Raw genomic sequence first — 20,041 nt, forward strand, 5'->3', positions numbered from 1 at the left:
TCCACCAACAAATACCATCTCTGCCACCAATACGCTTGTCTACCGGGTTTGCCGTTTCGCTGGAGCTCCTTTCTGAGTTATCAATTGTAAGGATGCTAAACATGTTTGGTTGTAAGCACAAGACTAGGAAAAGACTGAGCTAGAACAGCTCAGATTACCACCTCATACTTAACCTGCCACTCCGGAAAAACTCCTCAAATTTCCTTCCGACTTTCAGTTTTTTGCGACCGCCAATCTTTTGGTGTAAACCCAGCGGAAGTATAAATTGGCTTACATTCTCTCGTGCCATCTACCGCCAATCAGCGCCCCGCGGTAGGAAACCGGAAAGCCACCGATGAGATGAAGGTGAGGGTCAGGCTTGGGTACCGAAGCCGTCGTGGACGGACAGATGGCTTCCGTCGAGGTCGCGAGGGTCAGCGAACGTCAGAGCAGGAGGCGAGAGAAATACTCCCAGCGTCGGCTGGGGATATTTATGAAGCGTGACAGCGCTGCTGCGCGAGGTGGAAGGAGAGACGGACCCTTTCCAGGCTCTTTAAGAGTTGGAGGACTGTCTCCTGCAGACGTGATCCATTCCTCCCCGAAGAGCGACGGCGCACCGGAACGTCAGGGGGGATTTGACGCCGAAGAAAATTAGGATGCAGGGTCTTATGGATTGATAATATTATTCAGGGGTTTTATGAAGCGTGACAACACTTGCAATCGATTCGTCCGTTCGCGTCATCGTATTTCTTCCCGATGTCAAGAGCGGAGAGCATTGGCTCCGGTTTTCGACGAACCTTCAGACTGTTTTTTTCGCCTGCTGCGGGGGAAGATGGAGAACCCGGGAAGAAGCTTGGGGGAAGAGCTGCTTTCACACTTCGTGCAGTTCCTAGAACCTTTTCAGGAGTGAGGTCAGGGGTCGGCAACCCGCGGCTGTTTCACCTTTACACCGCGGCTCCGAGAGGCTTGGGAAAATAAATTATAAATATTGAATTGAAGTGTATTTGATTTGTGTTAATTCCTTTTTTTAACTTTTAGTTCTAAGTTGGGAGATTATTGTGATCTTGAAATATTAAATAAAATTACATTTATTATTTTTCACCGCTCAAAATAACGTCACACTCGCTGAAGCCGGTATACCCGCCAGCCGGTAAAGTCCCGATTTGCAGATGCTGCGCGCAGAAGTTCAGGCGCAGAAGTCTCATAAACCAGGTAAAATGAATATTTATGAAGATATTTTGCGAATATTTATTTTTTATTGTTTACTGACAGTGATTTTTTTCCCGATCTATTTTTGAAATTCAGGTCAAGGCTCCGCTACACGCTCTGAAAGCCCAAAGCTCAAAATGAGTTCATTACATAAATAAAATTTAATTTTCTCCGTAATACTTTCTGAATTTCAGAAGCAACACACCACACACTTGTTTGTACAAAGTGTAAAGGTAATAAAAAAACAATATATACAGTGGTACCTTTATTTTAGACGTCAAAAAGTAATTGCGGCTCCCAGTGTTTTCTTTCCGAGGAAACCGGGTCCAAATGGCTCTGTGGGTGTTAAGGGTTGCCGACCCCTGAGCTCGGACGTATTTTGGCAAATTCAAACAGTAGAGGAACCAGGGATGATGCACCAGATACTTCTTGCGGACTGGGCCGTGCCATTTTTAAAAACTACTGTGGTCACTGGTCGGCTGTTTTTCTGCGACAAAGGATGGAACCGGCGACGAATAGACCGACAAAGCTCGCGCAATCTCTTCTGGACCGCTACGACACAAAAGGGTCTCCAGGGCTCGCAATCGAACCAAAAAAAGTTTAGAGTTAGCTAACGGCGCGTGGATGATATAAAACACTTCAAATCATCTGACAGACTCCACTCTCCGTGTTGTACTTATGTCCTTCCTGTTGGTTTGTTTTTGAGTGTCGGGCTTAATGTGCATGTTGCAGATTTTAATGCCACACCTGCCCCTACCGTGGTCCCTTACTGCCTGTGGGAATGCAGAACTGAAAGGTTACCCGGGAGAAGGGTACCAAAGGGAACCAAATTTGTCCCGGACAGTTCTTAGAGCTGGAATCAAAGTAGTCAGCTGTTTTTTGCAACAAAATGTACAGAATTGGCAACGAACAGACTTGACAAAGAGGTCCCAGCCCTTCTGGCCTGCTACACAACACAAGGGTTTCCAGGAGTCAAGGTGGAACAAATGAGTTAGCGGCGTTGGTCACACAGCAAAGAAATAAAAATGCCGACCCGTCGTATAGTCGATGGTTATTACTCCTGCCAGGCGGACCCTGAACGCTGCGGCGACTTTGCTCTCCGAGTTGAAAGTTTTGTGTTTCCCCCATCGGAAAGTTCTCGGCTAGTTTTTGAGTCTGCCGCTTAAGATGCTGGTGTTCCGTAGTCCTTTACTGCCGGTGGGAATGCAAAACTAAAAAGGAGGGTAGTTCCAAATTCTTAGAACAGCGTTCTATGGAGAACCCGCACAGAGAGAAGGCGGTCGTAATGGAGGCGGTGAGGTCGAGGTGCTAACCGCCGCGCCGACTGCAGTACATTTCAGTGCCTGTAATTTCCTTTGAATCAGCACTTGTACTTTTACAAGTCTCTCCCTTTTGCACGTAGACTTAGTGTACTTTTTCACGTCTCTGGTGTTTTATGACCGCCCGACGTGATTGGATCCTCCGAGCCGCCGTAATTAAAGTCAGGTTTCAATCTTGGATCTGGAAAAAAGGGGAATCGTATGACACGCTGACACCAGCTGAGGCTCACGGGTATCACAGTCCAATTGAAGCTCAAACGCCTCCGGTCGGGCAGAGCGGCCCCGTTGGCCGACTTGCGTTTCCACGCTGACGGAACGTTTGCGGGATGATGAGATGGGGGGGGGGGGGGGGGGTAGACTTCCTCTGGAAACACCGTGAGGAGAAGGAACCGAAACAAAGGGGGCAGAGAGACGGATGAAAGGGGGAAACAGGAAGTGGTGAGCGAGCGCGCCCGAGCCAGCGGCCGGGAGAGAAACGACTGTTTGGACTTTTTCCAAATGGCTTCCAGATTTCTCGGCGGTGGGGTGAAGACTTCCTACCGTCCTGATTAACAGCAGCAGAGCTGCTGTGTGGAGGAAACCCGCCGCACACACACACACGCACACACATACAGTGGAGGATTAACGAAACGCACCGCCAGTTTTAATTGTTTTCATCCATTAACCGTTAAAGGGTGACACTCGACTCCGACACGAGGGGCTCTTAAAGGAGAAGGTTCCTAAACCCGACATAAGCGGTATTACGTAAGCGAAGAACCTTCATAGAACCTCGGTGCAGGGACTTTTGTTCAAAGCTCATCGAAATACTCGAAATACTTTCTCGCAGAGTAAAACCCAAAACGTCGATTGAACCTCCGAAATGTTCCGAAAACATCCAAATTTAAGACCCGCGTCTTCACGTCCTCTTCGCAACGCTGAGAAAATTCCTTATTATTTGACGGCCAAACTGCGGCTCTTGCGAAGAGGACATTTGGGACGTCCAGAAAATGTTCCTATGGGGTTCTTCATAAATTTCAGAGGAGATGCTCCCTTTAGGACTTTTCAGGGAGAAATGTTCCTGATGCTACAGCATTCCTATGGCGGCGTGAGAACATTCCTGCTTTTTTTTTTTTTTTTTTTCCCCAAAATGCCTTAATTTTTTTTTTTTTTTTCCAACCCCACCACTTGTTTTCACATATTTTTCTGAGATTGCAGCGGGGAAAAAATAATAAATACATAAATTAAAAAAATGAAATTTTGGCCAGGCGAGTGTTTCAACCAGCGGTGAAAAACAAACAAACATCAGGCATCGGTTCAACAGTGACATGAATCCACTGCTTTCATAAAAGACAGCCTGGACCAGGGGTATCAAACGTACGGCCCGCGGATCGGAACCGGCCCGCTAGGAGGTTTGATCGGGCCCGCAGGATAATTTGAAAGTGAAAAAATGCATAAAAGACAAGGATTTAATTTTTTTCATTAAGTGCAACTCAAGAATTTTCCACTAGGGGGCGCACTATTTTGGTCAAAGTAGAAGACAAGCCGCATCACTGAGACGGACCAATCAGCAGACGGTATCAATGCGCCACCTGCTGCTTGTTACTCCGTGTTTCTACCCCGTTCTCGCCCTCCCCGCTACTCCCTCATTAGCCAAAATGTCGTTATCAAAACAGAGAAAAGTAGATAAAGGGTGTAGAATTTTCAAAAAATTGACTATGTCCTATTTATTTACGGAGACGCATGGGAAACCTTCGTGCTTGGTGTGTTCGCAACAAGTTCCGGTATGTAAGGAATATAATATTCGGCACCACTACGAGACTCATCACAACTTGCAATAGCTTACAAGGTCAACTGAGAAGAGAAAAGATCAACAAATTGCTAGCCGGTCTGAGGAAACAGCGGTCCACTTTCACAGATAGCCGAGAAATCGGTGAAGCAGCGGTAAAAGCCAGCTAGCTAATTGCTAGTGAAAATGTGCAATTTAATGTTTGTCACCAGCTTCACTACAAACGAGTATGGTAGAATTCTACTGTTCATGCAACTCCTTACATTTTCAGTATGTATTGTATGTGTATGCATGTTTCATGGATGAAGTTTACACATTTACAGGTAAATACTTTCTTCCTTACACATCTAATAGCACTCTCTTTAGTTTGTAAGGCGTAGGCAGGGATTCAATTCAGATTTTATAGGCACATGTGTAAATGCTTTAAAAATCCCTTTCTTTATAAGTCTCATTTAATCTTAAAGCGCATTACTTTATTTTTCAATACCAATTACTTGTTAAAGTTTTTTGTGTCTTTGTACGATCAGTGAGATCAGTTGCAATGCATCCATGTGAATGATAAAAGTAAATTACACGTTTGTCTAAGGGACTATGAGGTGTTTCATGAAATGTTTTGTAAAAGGGTTGTTCATTAAATTCCAAGAAACAGAGGAAAGACATTATATTTTGGTTATTTATTGCTGAGTGTGCTGTCATTTTAATGGTCCGGCCCACTTGACATCTTCGTATGTGGCCCGCCATGAGAAATGAGTTTGACACCCCTGGCCTAAACTAACAATTTATTTAAAAACTAAATCAAATTCGAAGTGTTTTGCACACAAACACGTGCGCGCGTTCCGTAATAACCTTTTTTTTTTTTTCCTGCTCGCTGACAGAATGAAAGGCGCTGTTACTCTTCATCAGCAACACCGGCTTGGATTGAAACGATCTGACCGAAAAGGAGAGAAAATGGACGATAATCAGAACAAGAAAATACATCGTTGGAACTCTTCTGTTATATAACCTACAGGCGGGGCCGGGGCCAATCCCGGGTGACCAGGGGGAAAGAGGCGGGGCTTAAACTGGACTGGTCACCTATGGATCTGCCATTCCAGGCATCCAATCTTTCACTCTCATTCACAACTACGGTTGAATTAAAAGCCTTCAATCCGTCTTCCCTCCGTCCGCTGATTTTGGACGGTGGGTAGAAGATGGAGAACACAGGGAGGACCCATCCAGAAGAACATCCAAAAACAAAACAAATCTGCCACCGTTCTGGCCTCCGGTTCTGCAGCCTCCTGCTGGAAACAACTATTTTAAATAAGAAAGGGCTGAATCAATTTGACACAGAGCTTTTTTTTTTTTTTTTTATTTTGAAGAGGGCGAGCTCAATCTGAAGTTTCTGCGATGATCCCTCCCCTGATCCTCAACCCGCCGCCGGTGCCGAGGAGCCGAAACCCCGAAAAGCCCTCACACGAAATGCGAGCGCCGACCCTCTGCGCAGCACCGCTGAGCGGGAAGCCCCAATATTCCGAGCGTTTCTAGGTAAACGGGTGCGTTTCGGACGCTGTCGAACACCTGCCGCATTCTGCAAGTCCCATGCGTGCGTTACGTTGCCACGGTAGCCAAGCGATGCATCCACTAGAGGGCAGTGCAGAGTTCACTTTCAAACAGCATTTCAGATATAACCAACATGGCGAGGCGGAGGAGCTTGTGATTATCTCAGAAAGAGACTGGTTTCACCAACAAGCTGTTGACCGTTAACCCACTGACCTTTGACCTGAGAGGTCCGGGCCTGCATCGCAGGAGGGGGAAAAATATTTTTAACTGAGCTCAGTTGGTTGAGGCTCACCTGGAGGTTTCCATTGTCACGTCAAAGAACATTAAAAAAAAAATGTAGGTGAAAATTTTGTAAAAGTGTGCATTAATTTTGGATTGACAGTATTTTTTTTGATAAATTATATTATATTACTGAATTTATTTTTTCAATTTCCGCAAAGTTTTTTTTTTCTACATTATTATTATTATTATTTTTTTTCTGCAATGAAATTAATCAGTAATTCATAATTAATCTGCCAAAAAAAATGAATAAAATTAATTTGAAAGGCTCTAGACGTTTTCTTCAGGTTGACCTCCATCTAAGGGAATGCAGAATCTCAACCCTTTTTATCTGCATTCTTTTTAACTTGTGGGATTTGTTGTAATCTCCCAACAGTGTCCTGGACTCATCTCCCGTTGGTTCCAGTCCTGAGGTCCACACACACACCTTCCTGACACTCTCAACCCCCGCCCCCCCCCCCCAAAAAAAAGTATTATAAACAAGTTGGTGCCGCAGGCTTTAAGAGGCAGATGGGCTGGTCTGAAAAACACACATGCGCGCGTGCACACACAAACACACACACAACGACCACATGCAGGCGCCGTGAGTCATGGCCGGAGTATGACAGTGTCGTGCCAGGTGGCGACGGGAGCTGTCATCCTCTCAAACGCACAAAAAAAGAACTTATAGAGAAGAGGAAAAAAAGCACAGAACTCAAAAAAGTACAGAGGGTGAGGAACTTCGCCTGGTCCGTCCCGCCGCCACAAAGCTATCGCTAGCCACAAGCTAACAGGCTAGTCCGACTCGCTTTATTTGTGTGAGGCAGCCTGGTATGCTCTGCGGCGCACATGATGCTGCCACGTGTGGCTCTAAAATCAAGACTTAAAAACTCCCAGACGAGGGCGATATACACGTTCTCAGAGGCAAGAAGCAAAAGCAGACGGGTGGAAATATTTCAAGAAAACTTGGGAGGAAAAAATAGTCGAAGTAAAATTAAATAGCATACTTGAAAGAAAAGGTTTTTACCGTCGATGCAGAAAGGGGAAATAAAATATCTACAAATTGAAAATTGTGATTTCACAGCTTGCAGATCACAACTCAACTGACCGGTCCAACAGCCAATCAGAGTAAAGGGGCGCGCAAGGGAACAACCAATCGAGAGACTGATCAGCCACGGGGTTTTATAAAAATGCCTCCAGGAAGTGGCGTGTCCCTCATAGGCTCCTAGCGTGACTTTGTGTGTGTGTGTGTGTGTGTGTGTGTGTGTGTGTGTGTGTGTGTGTGTGTGTGTGTGTGTGTGTGTGTGTGGCCTCTAATGATGGACGGAAAGATGCTCAAGTTCTCTTAATCTCTGAGCCCTGCAGGCCAGGAAGTCCAATTTCCAGCCCACGGTGTTGGAGTCCAGCCGAAAATCCTCCGCGAGTTTCTGCACAAGTGGATGTGTGCGTGCGTGTGTGAGTCGGGAGGTGGGGGGGCTATATGGTTTAAAAATAAATAAAAAAAAACACAGCTCCAGGTCGGTTTTTACTTCTCCCTGAGTGTTGGAGACGTTCCAGTGACCCCCTGCACCTGCAAGGATCTTTCCTGCACCTTGACTTGTTTATGTCGATCTGATGACTGGTGCTGTGCTCGCTGATGACTTGAACCCCCCCGACCTCCCCCCGAGGGATTTAAGTCTAAATAAGCAGCCGGTGTTCACCTGCGTTACTTTTCTCCATTTTTCAAAGAAAAAAAAAAACATTGGACGGCAACTTTAATGTTTGATTTGAGGCTCATGGTGACTCATTCCATTTGTGTTGCTTCTAGAGACAGCCGCCATATGTCCTGTTACTTTGTTCTCACCACACACACAAATGAGGGCACGCAAGCACACACACACACACACACACACACACACACACACACACACACACACACACACACACACACACACACACACACACACACACACACACACACGCGCACACTCACACTCACACACACACACGTGCGGGCAGTCAGAGTAATGAGCGCTGGGTCGGCGTCTTATTGGAACACGTCGAGTTGTGTAACATGAGCGGTGACTAATGTGTTTTTAAATCAATATGTAGAGACGGTAGCCATGAAACACACACACACACACATACACACACACACAAGCACGCACGTGGTGGCACAAAGTCCCAGCACTCATGTATACAAAAGGTTGACACAGGAAGTTTGATCCACGTCCGTATCCAGAAATTCAATAATGAACAATGCAAAATTAGCATGAGTCAGCTAACATGGGCGAGAAGGTACCGAAAAATGAACTTGTTTCACCGTGAAACGTCACCGTTGGAACTTTGTGTAATACTTGCAATATCACAATATGACCACTTTTTTTTTTTTTTTTTTGCACAACTGCGATTTTGCACTGTCACAGAAAAAACCATCATGCTGCTATTGTGCCATATACATTATGGTAATACTTATATTACTTTTGTACAAAACTGCTACTGCTACTCTATGTTCAAATGACATATTGATACATTTCAGCCTTCATGCCGCTCACTGTCTGGCATCTTTTCACCTCACCAGGAGTTAGTTTCTGTGTGCACTGTATACTTCATAGTTTACTTGACTGTTTAATTTGCACTATTATTATTATTATTTTGTTACCGTGGGATTGTGAGAACGTCTTCTCGATTCCTCTGTATGTCTAGTCCATGTAGAGGAAATGACAGCAATTTTCGGGCCTCGGGGGCCACGACACGATGTGAACAAGATGATTTACCAAGAAAGGCAAATATTATTTAATATAAGGAGCTGCGATCCAATATCTCGTGTCCAAAATGTGAAAACCCTTCAGATTGATTTCTAAACTTTGCCCACTAAAGCCTTCTGGAGGTTTTGTCATTGTCAAACAAGGAACCCCATCCAGTTCATGTCCTTTGACAGTTCAGATACACATGAATATCTACCGTAAACACCTGACTATTAGCTGCCACTTTTTTCACACGCTTTGAACACCGCGGTTTAAACAATGACGCGGCCGATTTATGGATTTTTACAGACCGACAAGCTTCGCGCTGCCAAAATATTTCGCCTCGCCACGTCGGACCAATGAAATTACGCACAGAACACACACGTGCAGTTTACAGAAGTGACAGTGAAGTGTGTGACAGGGTCATTCCGACATCGAAGAAGATGACTTTAGTTGTTTTGGTGCACAGGAAAAACACAAAGATAGCTATCGGTGACTTTTCCTGGTACGCGACTGTATTTTTAATTTTTTTCACCAGACGGAAAAAAGCTTTTATGGTAAGTTAAAAACATGTTTCCGTGCAATATCTTTTTGTGTAAATATTACAAATTGACACTTGTGGCTTATAGACAAGTGTGGCCACATGTGCACAATTTTTTTTCTCTTTCAAATTTATTGGGTGCGTTGTATATTCAGGTATGCTCAATGGTCCAAAAATTAGGGTAAGAATATAAATCGCTATGTTGATGATGTACTGATGTTTTTTTTCCTGCTCAAAGTTGCTTAAATACTCAAGCGCGAGCGCTCTCACTGACCTGCGGGTCCGAGAAGACTTCCTGGATGCTGTTGATCGGTCCGACGGGAACTCCGCAGCCCTCGAAGCTTTTCAGCCAGTCGGAGGTCGTCTTCTGCAAGAGCCTGCCGCACGGAAAGGGAGGGGAGATTAAGTGTGTGAGACAGGCAGCCACACGGCTGTGAAAAATAAAACAAACAAAAAAAAAAAAAACAACACAGCGTGAAGAATTTGTGATTTCGTCAAAATGTAGGACTTTAGTGGCACATCTTGATTGACAAGCTTAATATATGGTATGTTTTCTATCACATCTAGAGCTACCTGTACAGCAGAAGACTGAAAAGATTTGGAAAAGATGCTTGAAAAACATCTCATCTCACATCTGCTCAAATCTAAAGACTAGTTTTTAGAGTTTTAAGTCTTAACCTAGTCTCACACTGACATTGTACAATGACCGTGATCTTACAGGTCACTATCTACAAGACTACAACTAGATACTTTCTGCATTCATTCCCAGCATGCAATGTTTTCAGCGGGTATTTGCAAAGTCCATCACTTTTCCTTCTCCACTTGGTCATGATTCGTCTGAGACTTGACAGAGTCCAAGCCGGGCTGTTCTGCCCACAGCTCCACCGCCCGCTCCGCTTTCTGGACGCTCAATAGCGTTCACGTCGTCCTTCGCCGTTAACATTCATCCGTACCGCAAACAAACACCATCTCTGCCACCAGCAAAGCTCTGGTGATTGTTCGTCTACCAGGTTTCCTGTTTTGCTGGAGATCATCGCCTGGTTGTTGATAGTTTGATATCACCATGCAGACTGAAAGACTGTGAAAATATCAAACACGTTCGATATTGTTGTAAGGCCAAGTCTAGGAGAAGACTGATCTGATTACCGCCTTATACTTAACTTTGGCGACGACGGGAGCGCGCTGCGACTCCAAAAATTTCCTTCCAACTTCCAGTTTTTAGTCGACACCGTGAAAATCGTGAGATGTCAGGCCAGCATAAGTAAGATAGTTGACTTTTATTGGGAAATCTGTGCTGCTTAGGCCCTTCTGTGCTTTTGTTTTTCTATTCCTTGTCACCTAAGCGACCGGCAAAGCGCGCGCGCGCGCACACACACACGCACACACGCACACACGCACACACACACACACACACACACACACACTGTATGCCATACCAAGAATTTGCACGGATGACAATTTGAAACGGTTTTCTTCATTTGATCTGGTGTTGCAGCGTGTGTGTGTGTGTGTGTGTGTGTGTGTGTGTGTGTGTTTCTACCTCTGCGACAGCACGCGAAGGAGCTGCTTGCGGTTCTGGACCCGCAGCTTGTTGGTTTTGTACTTGGGTTCCTCTGTGAGTTCCAGCAGCTGCAGCACCTGGAAAACACACACAGAGTGGAAATAATATTATCATAAATAACATCAGGGTGCACACAAACACATACACACACAACTTTCTTTTCTCAACAATTTTCTGGCAACTTCCCAGCTGTTTTCTTGATTTTACCAATATTTCTGTTTTTTTCTACTCAATGTATCTTCTTGCTGATTGATATTGAAGGTTATACTTGTTTTTTTACAACATACATAAAATTTGCTGTATATTGATTATGGATCAGGTCAAAAGATGGAGCGGTAAAGTTACTCACTTGGCAAACTTTAACAAACTGCTTGTCATTTCCCGCGGCCACGACGATGTGTCCGTCTTTGGTTTGGAAGCCCTGAAGCAGAAGAAGAGACGTTAAGTGGAGATCCTCCATTGCATCTTCATCAGCTGTCCAATGGCGTGTCAGGATTTTACACGCAGCCTTTTTATTTCTATCTGATTAACACAAGACGTCGTGGACTCTTGACCCTTTGCCCGAAGACTTCGCTCTAAAATAAAAACAAAACACGCGTAGAACACCCAGGAGGCCCGTGTTATCCGCACCATTATCTGGGGTTGTTGCTAATGCTAGTGAAAATGCTATTGAAAATGCTAATGCTAATTTTGGTGAAAATGCGAATTTAGCTGACATCCACTTGCTGGATGTCGGCTGAATTCGCATTTTCACCCAAAAGTAGTTGATCTGTGTGCCATTAGAGATCAAATAAGATAATATTAGTGAGTGAATACCTATTTAGTGTGAATCAGATGGATAGAAGAACATCTTGTTTTCATTCTTTCTCTGTTGAGTCTATGTTCTTCTGAGCACGGGGAACATCTCACCTCTGAGAGTCCCGATGTGGAGGAACCCCCGCGGAGGAAGCGCCTCTGGTTTACCCCTCTTCCTCCCTCCTCCTCCTCCTCCTCCTCATAATAATAAAAAAAAAAAAAAAAAAAAAAAAAAAAGCTCCTCGCCACATGAAACGGGGACGAGGGGCTGCTGTCACACAGCTCACAGGCGGCGACCGCATCCCACAGCTGACCCTCCACGCTGGGCCTCCGCCTGCCTTTCATCCCCCGCGCCCCCGGGAGTTGTGGGTAATGGAGTCCACACGGGGACTTCGACGGGACGTTCACCAAAAAAAGACAAAAAAAAAAAAACAGGCTAACATTCCTGGGAGGGTCAGGCGGAGCGCTGCGGGGTCTGGATCTCCTGGATGAAGAGGTTCCCGGTAGATCGGGCCCTTCTTCGCCCCCGACTTCGGCTTGACGTCTGTCTCACACCGTTTGTTTTGCCGATTTCCAGACGCCCCCCCTCCAGCCCCCATCCCCGATTTGGAGACTTTTCTCGCCATGACCGTATCCCAAACCGCCGACCAGACTTCATGGCAGGCGGTGTGTCTGGATCCCAAATTGAGCTGTGTTTATAGAGGACGACGCTCTGTAGCTGTTGAAACCCCCCCCAAGTCCGATTCCCGAAAACCTTCCCTGGCCTTCACCTTGGGCTTGACGCAGGTGTTCAGCTCAGATTTCCTGGGTTTAAATCGGAGACGCTCAAAGACATGAAGGATCTCATGGACTTTCACGTTTCTTTTTTCTCTCTCTGGGTTCTTTTTGTGTGGAACCTTTGTGTTTTCTCCCTGTTCCTGCCTGGTTCCTCTCCTCGTTCTCCTGTCTGGACTCTCTCCAGGTCTTCCCACTGCTGCTTGACTCCATCATCTCCAGCTCAGTTTGTCTCCTGGTGCTTCTTCCTAGATTCTCTCCAGGTCCTCCGCCTGCCTGGGCTGCCCTCAAGTTGTCCTGCTTAGTTCCTCTGCATGTTAGTTAGGCTATGCAGTGTGTGTGTATGTGTTTGTCAAAAAAAAAAAAAACAACAACTCACTAACCCAAGCTTTCTGCTCTGTATATTTCCTGTGCATCGTGTATTTGCAAGTGTATTTGCAGTCCCTCTGTCCTCTATTGTAAGTCGCTTTGGATAAAAGCGTCTGCCAAATGCAATGTAATGTAATGTAATGTTCTCCTGCTTGGGTTCTCTCAATGTTCTCCATGATCTTCTCAGCAGGTTCACTGAAGCCTCACGTAGTCAGTAGGTGTGAATGAAAGAGTGCTGAGTTGCCTCCCTCCTGGATGTGGCCGTGTGATTGACAGTTGACCTGTCTGGGATTGACCCCGCCTCTCCCGGCATTTCTCTTTAACACGCTATTTTTTTTGCATCGTTTCCTGTCACATCGGCACCCCGGCGTTGCCTTTTGATCAGGAAACGAAAACGGAGTTCCTGTCCCGAAAAAGAAAATTCTAAAGGCCTTCACTCTTCCTTCCCTTTTGTCTCCTGGCTCAACTCTTCCCCTCGCGTGCCTCGTCACCACCGCGCTGTCCGCCTCGCATCGGAATTGATCCATCTCGCTAATGGGGCGTGAACTTGAGCGGCGGGGGGACGCCCTGTGTCGTCCTCCCCGGGGCCGCCGCAAAACAGCGGCGTTCTGTTGTTCGGGGGGCCGCCGGCTTTCATCCACGCCGCCTCCGGGGAGGCACAGAGTATTAGCTCCAAGTGTTGGACGTTAAGGCCGCCGCGGCCGAGGCGCAAACCGCAACAGTCGCGGGATGGAGGGCCCGGGGTGGGGTGGGGGGGGGAGGTTGGGGTTCCTTCGGTTCAGCTGAGGCTGTTTCCACATGTGAGCCCCCAGTCGGGCTCCTAATGTGAAGCAGGCTGGCGGCGCCGCTCCCGACGTCAACGGCCACCTTTGTTCCACAGTTTCCCGCCTGGCGACTGGATATTCGCCGCAATTCCACAGCGCTGTAGTCGGGACAGGAAACGGGGCGGTGCACCTGCAACATGCAGACATGACAAGGAGAGCTGCCGGCTCCCCTCGGCACGCCATGTACTCAAATACTGATTTCTTAAACACCCCTAAAAAAATGTATCTTGTGTGTGACTTAAATACGGCACAAAAAAACAACTTCCTTTTTCCCCTCCAGAGCGCTTTAGCTCTTTCAACAGGGAGACCCGCCGGACGCCATCGGGGAAGTCAAAACCCGCCGCTTTCCTTGGAGGTGAAAGAAAAAGAAGCGTTTCCGAAACGGGTCGCTAAGAGTTTTGAAGTGGATTTACAGAGGTCGATGAGCGTCAGGAGTGACAAGCTGAGCTCCTTCCGCGTTCGGACCCGACCGAGTTACGATCCCCCGTCCACAACGACCCCCCATCTCCGTCTCCGCCGCAACCTCCGGTGTCCCCCTCCCTTCGGGGGGGCGCCCTGCAGCTACAGAGCTCTCGTCCTGGTCGCTTCCTCGCACCGCAGATTGAAACTGCAGAGAGAGGGTCAGGAACTCCGCCTCGGGTCGGCCGAGGGACGAGTTCAGCGCAGAGAGAAAACAAAAACAAAGCTCTGAGTTCCAGTGATGGGACGCACAGGCATGGCGGCGTGGTGTCCGTAGCGCTGCCTCCTGGTGGCTGTGGTGGAAAACTACAAACGCGCATGTTTGGCTTCTACCTCCATTTTGGGGAATTTCACATTAAAAAAAAAACCAACTAGGATGATGCAGGTTGTTGTTTTTCCCGAATGGGTTCATGTCACGACCTGCCGTCTGACTGCTAACCTGTTTTCTTCCTGGATACTTGCTATTTTGCTGTTGTGCAAAAGTGAAGAGCAACTTCCGCCCGTAGATGCCGAGGGTTACCTGGTACGGAACGATGCTCTCGTGAGCCGTCCCCCAGCGCTTCGCCTCCTTCCCCGCGTTCAGGTAGTTGGCGGCGATGTGGCTGAGACAGGATACCTGAGGGGGCGGAGAGACAGGATTAAAAATTATATTATCAGGATTGTCAACTTGCAGGACTTCACGTACATCTTTAACGGATGAGTTAAGACCAACGTAGAAAGACACGGTGTTGGGTAATTATTGTAGGATACAACTGTGAAGGTTCTCAATTAACGATCAACGGGACGTCATTGGCCTCTCTTCAGTTCTTCAGAGAACTGAGGACAAATGTCTTCGGGGAGAAAAAAGTCCAGTTGCCACGATAAGATCTGACCAAGGTTGTTTGAGGATGGGGCGGCACGACGGCACTTCCGATGACTGTAATGACCTTGGCTCCAAAAGTCCACATGACAAATTGTCCTTTCTCAGTGGACCCGCAGTCAGCTGTAACTTCCACTGAGGCAGGAAAGAAAAATATACTTTTGAAATTGAACCGTCTGTTCCAGAGGAACCGTAGAGGAACTCAGGACCTTCTGCTTCCTCAACAGACGGGTTATTAAACGTGAACTTTTTCCGGAGCACGGTCGCTCCTCTATAAATGCCACTTGGCCATTCACTTTTGTATGAACTCCGTCGGCCGTTCACAACAAGAAGGCTCTTGAAGGAAAGGCCTTTCTGCGTGGAGTTTGTATGTTCTCTCTGCGGCTGCGTGGGTTTCCTCTTTCCTCCCACAGTCCAAAAACATGATGCCGTAGGTTCAACGGGGACCCTAAAGTACCCAGATGAATTGTCTACATGTGGCCCTGCAATCTACTGGCGGGAGGTCCAGGGTGAACCCCGACTCTCGTCCAATGACAGCCAGGATAGACTCCATCACCCCTCCCCAACCCTTAGTGCGGGATAAGCGGTATGGATGATGAATAAATGAATGAATGTTTGAGGATAATTAGTTCCATCCCTGGTCTACTCCGAGAGGACCAAACCAAGTACAGTTTGGTTAGGCCGACTCGCGACAGGTCCAGTTAAGCCCCGCTTCTCACTCCAATGTCAGCCGGGATCGGCGCTGATGCTCGTAAATGATGAAAGCTGGAGATGCACTGCTTCCTCTTGAGAACTTTTATCCATCATCTCTTTTAAGTGGATGAATGCTGTGGTTGGATTAACGTCTCTAGAAGTCGCTTCTTGCTCATCTGGGGATCGTGACTTGACATATCAGCGCGCGACGCATCACGTGGCAATTTATTGGGCAGGATGTAAGTGTTTAAATGTAAAGTCTGAAAGAGTTTACATTCAACCGGGAGTAATTCCACCAAAGACCTGAATTGGAAGTGGCGGTACAATTTATGAGAGCTCACATGAAATTCTCAGGAATCCAGTTCTGCACTTTGGCAGTAAAACATCCACTTCGGTGAGATGTTTGTCCATTTGTCTGCCGCAATGTTTGTCCATTCGTCTCCCGGGAGGTTCATCCATTCGTCTTCCAGGATGTTCATCCATTCGTCTTCCGAGATGTTCGACCATATGTCTTCTGGGATGTTCAGCCATTCTTCTCCCCGGGTGTCCTTGCATTGAACTCGTCTCCCTGACACGGTGGCTTCCCAGTGGGGCTGGAGACGGCCTGAGCGGCGAGGGGTCTGAAGGACAATTGTGCAGAAATGGATCCTGGTTCTCAGTTGCTTGGTGGCACATTTTGGCCCGGTGACTTGCTGCTCCGGGTCTTCCTGGAGTTCTTTGGCCTATCAAGGCAGGTCCTTAGTTACGTGATAGTTCTTCTCTTTGCGACAGATCAGTTCACAGAGAGACGAGTGGCCTCAAGCTCCGGCAGAAGCACCTTCACATCTGTCTCCAAATCCCGGTCTCAAAGTTTTGTTTTTGTTTTGACTTACATCTCCTTCATACCCAATGACTGCTTTTTTCTGCTACAGCTCAGACCGGGCGCCAGCCTCTACCTTCTTTCTGCTCCGCTTCACTCCTAACTCATTGGGTTTCCTGAATCAAGAAAAGTTAGAGACCTGATAGTAATAACAGGTGTCTGCAGCTCCCTGTTATTTGCCTGTTGATTTAACGACTTAGAGGGGCGACTTCTGAAGGTGACTCCGGCCTGTCAATCAACCGCAGCTTCCCCTTCCACGCTGCGTTTTACAGAAAGACGAGATCCTTCTTTGAGTGCTTCGCTTTTTTTTTCTCTCTCTTTTGCGTCGAACGTCTGACTTAGTGGGACAATCGCAGAAAACTGTTTTTTATCACCCAAACATATCAATTTTTCTGCATTTCCTCAAAAAAACCACAGCAATTCAAGACATCTGCAGCTGGGGGTTCAGACTTGTGACTTTCGGGCCTTTGGTGTGGATATCGAGGAGGCATTCACGGGCCTGCGGGCCGCTGGCGGAGGCCAATCTGTGAACCCCCTTTTGGTTTTAGTGATTACATTTCTCCGACAACCAAACTAAACTCGACTTAAACCCGTCCACATGACTCTGCGGCGGGCGCCGTTTCATCTGGCCCCCGGGCCCAGCCACGCCGTAGCCACAGCACTCCATGCAGGAATGTGTCATGGAATATGAGGCGGGAAGAGTTGGGCCGGGGGTAGTTCATGCGCGGAGGGCCTCGGGAGTTGACCGCAGGGATCGGGACCCCGTAGCCCCCAAAACCGATCACAGCCCGAGCTTCATGTTTGAAGTCTTTCATGTTTAATCTGCCTGTTTCCTCTAGGAAAGGCTGCTTTAACGTTTGTATTAAACAACGTGGAGTCAAACTAACATCTTTATGTGACACTTTTCGGGAGGCGGCGGTTGGCTTGGGGGAAGGAGGGTACCACCAACTTCTGTGAATAAGAACCAGAGCATTATGATTATCTACTGCTTTGGTTGCTGTTGGTTTTACCATAATTAGAGACAATATATTCTGGTTCTGGAAGACAGGAAGCTGTCGTGACAACATAGACAAAAGTCTTGTTTTTTTTTTAACTCTCCACTTGGCGTCAAAACCATCAGCGGTCCAGCGGCCAGTTTACCAAGAGGGGCGGCCATGTTGGAGCCTTCACCTGACTTCCTGAGAAACCCAGAGGCTGAGTGACAGGACTAAGAAAAGCCAGAGTGCCTTTGGTTCCCACACTAGAACACAGGCCCACAGTTAGTTCGCTTGTCAATAACCGGATTAATAATTTCCATGAGTCGGTGTGGATCAGTCTTAGTCCGTCTCCATCAGAAGGACAGCACCAGTTAGATTTTGGAGATAGTCAGACCGAGATGGTTCGGGCGTGGACAGGAGAAGGGATAGTGAAGATCTGGGTATAGGGATACTGTGGCCGAAACTTCCGGTCATGAGGCCTAGAGGAAGCTCAAAGAGGTGATTCATGGATGTACAAGTTCATTAGAACTTGTCAGCAGTTTGTCAAATGGGTTGGTGTGGAAGCAGGGGATACAGAGAATGGGGTTAGACGGCGGAAGACGACATGCTGCGCCGAGCCTTGAAGGATGTAGCCAACAGGAAAAGAAGAAGGGGAGTCTGAGTGGATGATTCCAGGAGTTTCCAGTCCCAGCCTGAGCTAAAATTAAAAAAAAAAACCCTCTAGTCCTTGAAGACTTGATCCAATCACAAAGAATGAAAAGAAATCTGCAAATGAGTTCCAAAGGTCCACATGACTAATTGTCCTGTCTCTGTGGAGCCACAGGCAGCTGTAACTTCTACCGAGGCAGGAAACAAAGACATACTTTTGAAATTGGGCCTTTTGTTCCAGAGGAACCTTAGAGGCACTCAGGACCTCCTGCGTCCTCAACGGAGGGTTTATTAAATGTTTTCCAGAATGCCGTTGCTCTTCTAGAATTGTTCATTCATTCATTACCCATCATTATCTCATCCTGCAGCCAAGGTCCCGGAGGATGTGTGGCCTATCCCAGCTGTCATTGGGTGAAAGGCAGGGGTTCACCATGGGCTAGTCGATCGCACATGTAGACATACAACTATTGTAGACAGCCGCCTCAACTGTAATCAACCGAGTGAAACAAATCTCCCATTTCCTCTTGGCCACTGTTGTATGCTTAGTCTGTAGGTCATTGCAGAATCTTTGTCAGTCACCCCTCCTCGGGTTCCTGGCTGTTCGGCCACGGTTTCACCAGGCTACATCCGGTTCATCATCCCAAATAACCCTGTATTTTGGGTGTTTCTATCTTCATCTTACATTGAAGTATCTTTTTTTTTTAGCATAATGCTACATTTACCTTCTTTCCCGTTATACTTTGAGCTTGTGCTGGTTCCGAGCATACCGGAGCTTCACAAATCTCGACCGTCACTCGTGATGTTTTTTCTGCCCTCGGTCGCCGGCGCTGACGTTTAGCAAGCGAACACGTGGACACACGAGCGCTCGCCATTTTTCAAAACATAAAAGATTTTTCAAAGTGTTTTCACTCCAAACTCTCCAGACGAATTTCCCTCTGAGGGGCCGTAAAACTCTTGCGTCAAAACATCATTCTCGGCTGAAAAGGTGAAAAGATGGACGGAGAAGGAAACATAAAACAAGCCTTTAAAAGCCACCCAGATGGCTCGTCCTGACCCGACAAATCACGCACGGCCCTTGGGTCCTGGAGCACTTGAAGCCATCGGTCTCGGAGTCGCTGGCAGTTTCAGAATGACAAATATTTAAATTGTGTAAACAGCGACAATGACACAGCCAGTAGCCATTGCTCTGTTTAAACCGTGCAGACATTTCAGGATATATCAGACATCTGTTTAAAAGCCAGACTTTTTCTTTTAGGATTTCTCAAGACACACGAACACACAGACATCCGCCATGACACACTTGCTTATTTAAAAAGTCGCAAGCAGCCCATCGATCAGCTCCGGAGTAGACAGGCAGAGACAGAGCTGCCACTCACCAGAATACGGTATGATGTACAGTTCCTTCATTTCCTGGCTAATTTCTTACCAGACTCCTGCTAACTCAAGGCACGTGGAATTTTCCAAATTTTCTCTTTTTTGAGGATATCAAGTGAAGAACCCAAGCAAAGGTATAACGGCAAAAAGGTAGGTGTTCAGCATTAGTTCAAAGATATCAACAAAGTAGGCTTGCCTTTTGGGGACACAGAAGTGCAGTGTACATCCAGGCGTATGGCTTCACCAAGTCAGATAGACAAGATGGTGCAATACCGTAGACTATTTTATAGGGAAGAAGCAACACCTTACTGACACCCTACTTGCTGCCGCATTCTGGACAATTTGTGTGCTTGGGCACTCTTCTTCGGCGACCCATCAAAAACATTACACGTATGGATTAAGATCTCTGCGCCCTCTAATGACAACACAGGTCTGATCACAGCGATAACTCAAAGATGGAGGAGGGCGACTCTGGTGGCCTCTGACATGAAGGGTTGGGGAAAAAGCGTCCTG

General features: G+C 47.0%; 1 protein-coding gene across 1 annotated transcript in view; it reads right to left on the minus strand.

The window, feature by feature from the left end:
- The window catches only part of sugct (succinyl-CoA:glutarate-CoA transferase), a 55,545-nt gene that overhangs the window by 26,903 nt on the left and 8,601 nt on the right, over window positions 1–20,041 (minus strand). The window contains exons 9-12 of the mRNA XM_086150661.1: window positions 14,639–14,734; window positions 11,247–11,318; window positions 10,877–10,974; window positions 9,611–9,713 (exon numbers count right to left, since the gene is read on the minus strand). Coding sequence (XP_086006787.1) covers window positions 9,611–9,713; window positions 10,877–10,974; window positions 11,247–11,318; window positions 14,639–14,734 — 369 coding nt within the window. The remainder of the gene's footprint in view (window positions 1–9,610; window positions 9,714–10,876; window positions 10,975–11,246; window positions 11,319–14,638; window positions 14,735–20,041) is intronic.

Source organism: Fistularia commersonii, chromosome 8 (assembly GCF_037954325.1).
Source record: "Fistularia commersonii isolate RoL2024-O1a breed Wild chromosome 8, RoL_Fcom_v1.0, whole genome shotgun sequence".
Lineage (NCBI taxonomy): Eukaryota > Metazoa > Chordata > Actinopteri > Syngnathiformes > Fistulariidae > Fistularia > Fistularia commersonii.